Here is a 7,763-nt window from a genome sequence, read left to right as displayed (position 1 = left end):
TCTGTTTTGTCCTCTCCTCACTGGCTCCCTGTGCGTACCAGAATTGATTAAAAAATTTTCCTTTTGACTTTTAAGTGCATAAATGGCCGTGCACCCTCAGCTCTCTGACCTACTTAAACCATATATTCTCGGGCACTGAAATCATCTGACCTGCTGCTTTTGGTTGTACCAAAAACCAGGTTGAAGCTCAGAGGAGATCAGGCTTTTTCAGTCTCAGGCCATAAACTTTGGAACAATCTGCCTAACAACATTAGACAGACAACACTCCCTGCTTTTAAATTTCTCCTAAAAACATACCTGTTTTCACTGACGTTTAACACAGTGTGATTTGATTTAGCATTTCATTGTTTTTTTTATATGCTTTTAATTACATCTTGTTTTTATTTTTCTTTAATTACTGCTGTTGATATTATTGTTAAGCACTTTTGTAACAGCTGTTTTAAATGTGCTTTATAAATAAAGTTGACGACTAAATATGATCATGAGAATGAAGAACACAATAGATTTGTCAATGTTGGATTGGTAAAACTGGTACATAAAAAACGGAAAACTCTGATGATTTTATTTTATTTGCGTTTAGTTGAGTATTGTTTAGTTTTTAGTTATTACCGGAAATCATTGTTTCACATCGGACGTTTTTGACGTTACGGAAGTATAGAGACTTCCGGTGATCATAGCACTGCTGCGCGTTTTACAGGTCTGTTTAACCATTTCGTCCTCCCAGTGAATTGTTTTTACATTACTCTATATTTGGGTTTTCGTTTAAAGCCACCAATACCATTATGCGTACCCGATTTTACAGAAGTACTAAATATATAAAGTAATTTTATCCGACTTTAATAACGAGCTGTAGAAGTTGTTTAGCAATTGATGCTAGTTTAGCTAACATTTGCTAGCTAACGTGATCTGAAATTCGACATTAAATATAGTTCAGAAGATATAATAACGATCATTGCTCAGGCATATTTTGCTACTTTAAAGCCTGATAACCAGTTCTCTCAGAATTTGGTAAAATGCCTGGTTTAGCTCTACAGTAAAGCTCATGGTTCTGAGTTGAATCATTCATTGATTCACGCACTTGAGTGAGAAATTTGTTATTAGGTAGAGTCCTCGCGATGCATGAATGTTATGAAACGGTTGGTTTATTTTTGCTAACAAACATCAGGTTGAACTGAACCAACTGAAATTTATGCTAGTTCATTAATCAAAAGCTTACTAATCAGTTATTTGCCTCCATTTTTTGGGGTAAATATAATTGTTTAAAAAGTAATACATTTTGACAATCTATGAAATAAAACATGCCAAACTGTTTTAAAAAAGGTATCCCAAAAAGGGTTCATGGCCAAGAAAATTTTGTTATTATCAAATTATTGCATAAATGATTATGTTTTGTGGTTTACTATTTATAGTGTGCTTACAGAGCAACTTCTCAAGTGACAAAAATATTAAAGTTTGTAATTAATTGTAAGAGAATTGCTCCTATAACTGACTTTGAATATTTTTTAATTTAGGAGTGTTATTGAGTACTAGAAGTGACGTGCATGGAAACAAAGACATGGTTAGTCTAAATCTCCTCTCAGATGCTGTATAAGATCAACAGAGCAAGGGGGAACTAAATAATAACTAAAAGGAGCATTAGTCAATTGTTTTATGTGGAAATAGTTTTAGTATTTTGATAGGTCATTGGTATTTAATTGCTCTTCTCGTCTTCCTCTCACCAGGAAGAATACCCCGTTTTATCAATCAGCTTCTCTGAGATGTTCCGACATACAGATTAAAATATAAACGTGATCAGGTTTTTGCAAAGGCTGCTTTAAATTTATGGAACAATTTACCTCTCAGTATATGACTATCTTGGACTTTTAAATCTCTTCTTAAGACCTTTTTTTTACTTTGGCTTTTAATTTAAACGAATCACAAGATTTTTAAAATATCCTCTATTTTTGCAAAGATTTTAAATGTAGAATTTGTTGTCATTTTATTCCAGTTTTATTTTTATATTTTCTTTTGCTGTCCTATCAGATTTGAATGTAAAGCACTCTTTCATGGGATTTTACATGTTTTAAATAAACAAAATTAACTTTTTATCAGGGTGCTTTATAGAGTAAAGAGATTAGGATTATACAACATTTATATAGTTCAATGCAATGCATGCGTAGTTTGATTTATTCTGTGACTGAGATGAAAATAATCTAAATTAGGAATGGTACATCCTTGTGTTTGTTTGAAATCTGAAGCAGGTGGTGGAGATTGGACGCTGATGGGGGACGAAAAAGAGACCTGGAAAGTAAAAACTCTTGATGAAATCCTGTTGGAGAAAAAACGCAGACGAGAGTTAGAAGGGAAAACAGACAATAAGCGCCAGAAAAACGTACGTAAAATAAAGAAACGGCAATATTAGAATTACGTTTAGCCACAAATTGGTACATTTTATTTATAGATTGATTTTTTTATTTTTGTGAATGTGCCACACTTTTTAAAATTTTATAATTTTCTCACTGCTCTTGGCATATTTTTTTTTTTTTTAGCTCTGGTGAGAACAGTTAACGTTTCTTAGTCATATATTTATAAGAAACTAATGTGAACTGTAACATACATGTTCTGTAATCTGATGTGTCTGTTATAGTTATCTGAAAACATTTTGATGGTTGATAGCGTTGATTACAAATTTTGATTCATTTATTTCTCACAGTTCTCACAGGAACTTGTTTCACAGTCGAATGATCGGGAATCCAAACGAGACACTCCGGAGGAAGGAGAACTACGTGATCAAAGAATGGAAATAACAATTCGTAATTCCCCATACACAAGGGAGGACTCAACAGAAGACAGGTACTTTTCCCTTTTCTCACAGACTTTACATCTAAAGAAGAAGAGTCAGAGAGTTACCGGTATTTAGTTTTTGAAAGTATATGGAATTTTTTTTGTTTTTGGGAAGTTTAATAATGATTTTCTTATATATCTATGTTAGAGGAGAGGAGGATGATTCACTAGCAATCAAACCCCCACAGCAGGTTGCAAGAAAGGACAAATCTCACCACAGGAAAGAGGAGAAAAGAAAAGACAAACGGCGTCACCGCAGTCATTCTGCTGAAGGAGGTGAGATGATGCTTATAATTACATAGTCTCACGTATATTCTGACAATGCAACATGTTATTTAAAATGTGGGTGGGGTAGGTGAAGCACTCACACCTGCCCCCACCCTCATTCGCCCCACTCTAGACCCATGAGCAAGGCCCTTAACCTCCATCTGCTCCCTAAACAGGTCTCTCTTGAAAATGAGTTCTCGTGGCTCAATGAGACTACCTGTATAAATAAAGGGTAAATGGAAATAAAAATTACAGTATGTGCCACTTCCATTGATGTTTATTTTACTAAAATAGGAGGAAAGCACGCACGAGTTAAAGATAAAGAGCAAGACAGCGATCGTAGGAAGCGTCGATGGGAAGAAGACAATGCACGGCGAAACTGGGAAAGACAGAAACGAAGAGACGAGGCCAGGGCTCATTCACGCAGAGAGAGGTGAGCATCCATAAGAAAAAGTACCGGTAGTCATTTTATGTCTGGAAAAGCATTCGCGAGTGTTGGGACTTTTTTTTTCTTTTTCTAATGACCATGAAGCTTTTTTTTTGAGAATATGTGTTTATCTTTTTTCATGTTAAACCTTATTAGAAACGTAAACCTAGCATAGATGTTCTGTTTTTGGTTTTACTGCAGATTTGCATAAACCCTGAAATTACTGAAAAGTCTAGGATAAGGTGGTATCTGAACATTTGTTTAGTGGGGTTTTATTTCCGGACCAAAGGGATCGTCTGGAGCAGCTGGAGCGCCAGCGGGAGCGAGACCGAAAGCTTCGTGAACAGCAAAAAGAGCAACGGGAGTTCAAGGACTGGGAACGAAGAGCCGACGATCGACCCAAAGAAAGAGGAACTCGACGAGAAAGTCAGTGTTTTCAGCAATACAGGCAATTTTTTCACACTTTTTTCTTGGTTGGTTGTTTCAAAACAATTCCTCAAAAAAGTGGCCATGAGAAGAAAAGTGCATATTTGATTTGCTTCATTTTGAACAGTTCATGGTAGCAGAACTAATTCAGCTGAGCTAAACTACACACATGCAGCCTCACCATTAGCTGTGTTGTTAACGCAGAATACAAGATGTAAGGAAGACACGTTCTCAAGGGTTAAACTACAAAACTATCTCGGATCAGGGTCCTACCCTGTTGTAAAAGTGTAATCCTGTAAACCTGCTGAACAGTAAACTCTTTATTAACAAAACTGTTTCCATTCAAGTGCCGTCCCATCATCGAATGCTACCGGACAAATATGAAGACAAGCAGAAACAAAGTCACCACAGTCGTAGTCCCAATCTTTCTCGGGAAAGATCTGAGCAAAGTGAACCTCGAAAAATTGCAAGTGAGTTTACCATAAAATGTTTGCTTCTTTTGCAAAAATCTTACTGATCTATTAGTTATGCTTACTTTTATGTTTGCTTGTTTTTTCAAGCGTCTAAAGAGGATAGGCCAGATATCAAGGACCTGCTTGCAGACCTCCAAGACATCAGTGACACTGAAAGGAAGACCAGCACCGCAGAATCCTCTATAGGTAACTTTTGACACGTGGCTACTCTTTTTTAAATTTTTTAATTTTTTTAGAATTGCTTTGGGTTTGTTTCAGGTGTAATGGACAGAGGTATGAAAAACAACGAAGAAAAGTGGGAGAAGGGTTAAAAGGGAAAGAAGGAGATAGGAGTAGAGGAGAGAGAAGTATAAAGAGAACACAAATCAACATTGAAGTCTGCCTCTAGACCTGCGGAAAGAAAAAAGACAAAACCAAGAAACCACAACAACAAACAACATATATAATGATACTTATAACATCATTAGAACATATTTTATATGGTACATGGTAATACAAGATGTATTTAGTGACCACCACAACCCAACTGAGTGTGTATCTGATAAACACCTGGATCTAAACACCCGTGTGAGCATGCTCGTCACTATAAGGTTTCTCTATAAGAATATTCAATAGTGGATGTGGGGACCCACAGACCCATCCCCACAGGACACGATGGTGACACAGGGAAGACCGAAGCCGCAGACACCCAGTGGCCCCAGGAGTCCCCCGACAGGGACAACTGCACCTCCCCAGCAGCCTCAATGCAGAAGCCCCAGGAGGCTGCAGTGACGAGCCCACAGGCTCCGCCGGCAACCCGCTACACCGGACCAGATCCGGCCATGGACACCAAACCCCGAGGTCATACTACCCCGCAGAGGCCTGACAGAGCCAGGGCACCCAGGCCCCGCCAAGCAGCCACCAGGGCGGGCCGGCACACACCCAAGCACCCAGCCCCAGATGCCAAGAGCCACCAACGCGCCTGTGGCAGGGGGGCCCGCCACCGAAAGGGAGGGCGACAGGGGGAAGTAGACCCCATATTAAATGGGCGGCCCAAAACGATCCAAGAGAGGGGACCACCCAAAACCCAACCTGGCTACTCTTTACTCCTGTAAAGTCACGGCCTTTAAGTTTGTCCCTTCCTTCTCAATAACAGGCAGAGGGCCTACCCAAGTGTCCCACGCCGCCTACACTGACTGACGCAAACAATAAATAAAAAAAACCTTTCCATTTATGCTGTCGCTGATTGTAGTATACACCTCATCAACATTCTTGTCAAGTCTTAGTGATTTTCCATTAATTATACAGATTATTTATGACTACGGACCTATAGGGAAAGTTACAGATTTAAAAAAAAACTCAGCTTAAAATTTATTTTACTTCTCAGATCCGATCGTAAGGTCACCCCCTCCCCCATCTCATCCTCCTCCCCCCTTCCTCACTGCTCGGGTGCTCACGTGAGCCCAAAATGCACAAACAACATGTAAACAAGCAAAGTTCTCCGGTGCCCAGGGAAAGAAGAAATGAAAAGTGCAGGGAAAATGTGACACAGACGGAGGAAGAAATGATTTCTCTGCTGCAGAACCATACCTTCAGATGAACACAGTTTGTGGATCAGTTAACAGTTTTCATATTTTAACACCAGCTGTCTGCAGCAGCCTGAGCTGAGACTGTACAGACCGGTACCTAGATTCATCGTTTACCACGTATTCATATATGAAATCTGCCTTTTTTTGCCTTTTGAGGAACGTTTTACTAAATTATTAAGATTAATAAAAAATGACAAAATCAGTGTATTACGAAGGTAGCACACTGACAGCTGGTCTTTAAGATGAACTTTATCTGAGATCTTGCTTGAAAACTGCATTACCATGATTTCTTTAAATGCTGAACATTACAAGTTTGTCTTGCTGTACTTTTTTCACAAAACATCCTCTGCACCATATAACCTCGTAATAACAAGACTATTCTGAGAAACCCACAGAGCAAGTTGTCTTCATTAACCTGAGGAACCAGTGACTATTCTATAAACAAAATCAACTATATCAGATAACATTTTTATAAAAATCTTGAATACAACACAAGTGTAAACGTTCTTATAAAAAACATAAAATAAATGATGTTTGAGAAACTTGTGTAACTAATTGTATCACTTAATAAACTACAAGTACTTCCTAATAACAAAGTTATGAAGCCCTCTTACAGCCCACGTTGTACCCACTGCACAAAAAATGGCCACCAAAACATCTATACCTCTGCATGGAGCCAGCGTAATAAGACAGGATCTTTTATAGATGGGATTAAAGAGATTAACTACAAGTCCTGAGAACTGATAACAAGAAGTCTGCAGCTATTATTAACATATTAAAATACTCAACATAATTTTCACACATCAATTATACCCAGAAACAGAAAACTCCATCTATAGACCCACTTTTACTAAACATAACTTTGCTGAAGTTATTTTGTAGAATACATATTGTGGTTTTATCCAGCACATTTCTTTTTATTTAATTAATTATGTGAAGAAAATGTTTAATACACAGACTAAACCTGTCGTCTGTATTTGCAATGAAATAGACAGGAGTCAAATAAAATCCACCAGGGACCATTACAGCAGATGTAGCTAGATATAAGAGCTGCATTCAAGATTTTAATTTAATCTAATTTTTATTCTGATTTAATCTGAGAGCTACACTTAAAATATTATCATAGGGGGCACATAAATGTTAATTCAGATTTGGTCTGTGGAGCTTGAGTATGGCTCGTGCTTTAGACTATATGAAATAACAGATCCAATAACTGGGTTCGCAGTCATAAGATATAAAGAGGTGGAAGATGAATAACATTTAGATTGAACATTATAAACAGTAAACATTAGCTAAGTAGAGAAGACAAAAATAACAAAAGTAGACAAATGTGAAACTCCTGCTGAACAGATTTAATCTTTACAAACTTCCCAGAGCAATGCAAGGTGGAGTTGTTTTCAGCTCAGGCAGCTGCAGAACATGAGTTGATGGTAAAATATACAACCACCATTTATTAATGAGCAGCACACTACGTTAATCTGAAAGTACTGTTGTTCTGCAACAAATTAATAATTACTTATTTTTTACTGTATCTGTGTCTTGTTCTCCCTTCTCTACAAAATCGATTGCTGCTGCGGATTATGACTTCATAACTCTTTTTATGCCTGTGCTGCTGGTAAGACATTTTCATCAGTGTTTAAACAGTCTGCCTTCAGCAACATTCTCACTGCATGTAACATCTATGTGTTGATGTTGGGAAATTACTCCAGCCTCCTACTTTGAGCTGTTAGCCTCCTACTCTGAGCCGTTAGCAGCCTACTCGGAGCCGTTAGCCTCCTA

The 7,763-nt window shown here is 37.8% G+C and overlaps 1 protein-coding gene across 3 annotated transcripts in view; it reads left to right on the top strand.

The window, feature by feature from the left end:
- The first annotated feature begins 653 nt into the window (after positions 1 to 653).
- Positions 654 to 7,763, top strand: part of cdk11b (cyclin-dependent kinase 11B) — a 27,491-nt gene continuing 20,381 nt past the window's right edge. Inside the window, exons 1-9 of one of the 3 annotated variants that reach the window (XM_037684991.1) lie at positions 654 to 697; positions 2,241 to 2,371; positions 2,693 to 2,832; positions 2,972 to 3,099; positions 3,385 to 3,523; positions 3,807 to 3,943; positions 4,291 to 4,413; positions 4,504 to 4,602; positions 4,675 to 4,689. In XM_037684991.1, coding sequence (XP_037540919.1) covers positions 2,261 to 2,371; positions 2,693 to 2,832; positions 2,972 to 3,099; positions 3,385 to 3,523; positions 3,807 to 3,943; positions 4,291 to 4,413; positions 4,504 to 4,602; positions 4,675 to 4,689 — 892 coding nt within the window. In that variant the 5' untranslated portion in view covers positions 654 to 697; positions 2,241 to 2,260. Of the gene's footprint in view, positions 698 to 2,237; positions 2,372 to 2,692; positions 2,833 to 2,971; positions 3,100 to 3,384; positions 3,524 to 3,806; positions 3,944 to 4,290; positions 4,414 to 4,503; positions 4,603 to 4,674; positions 4,690 to 7,763 lie in introns of all 3 variants that reach the window. The other 2 variants (XM_037684992.1, XM_037684993.1) reach the window with 2 other exon arrangements.

The sequence above is a fragment of the Nematolebias whitei genome, chromosome 11 (assembly GCF_014905685.2).
Source record: "Nematolebias whitei isolate Nwh7 chromosome 11, NemWhi1, whole genome shotgun sequence".
NCBI lineage: Eukaryota > Metazoa > Chordata > Actinopteri > Cyprinodontiformes > Rivulidae > Nematolebias > Nematolebias whitei.
The sequence above is the reverse complement of the archived record's forward strand: the minus strand, read 5'-3'. Positions and strand labels throughout refer to the sequence as shown.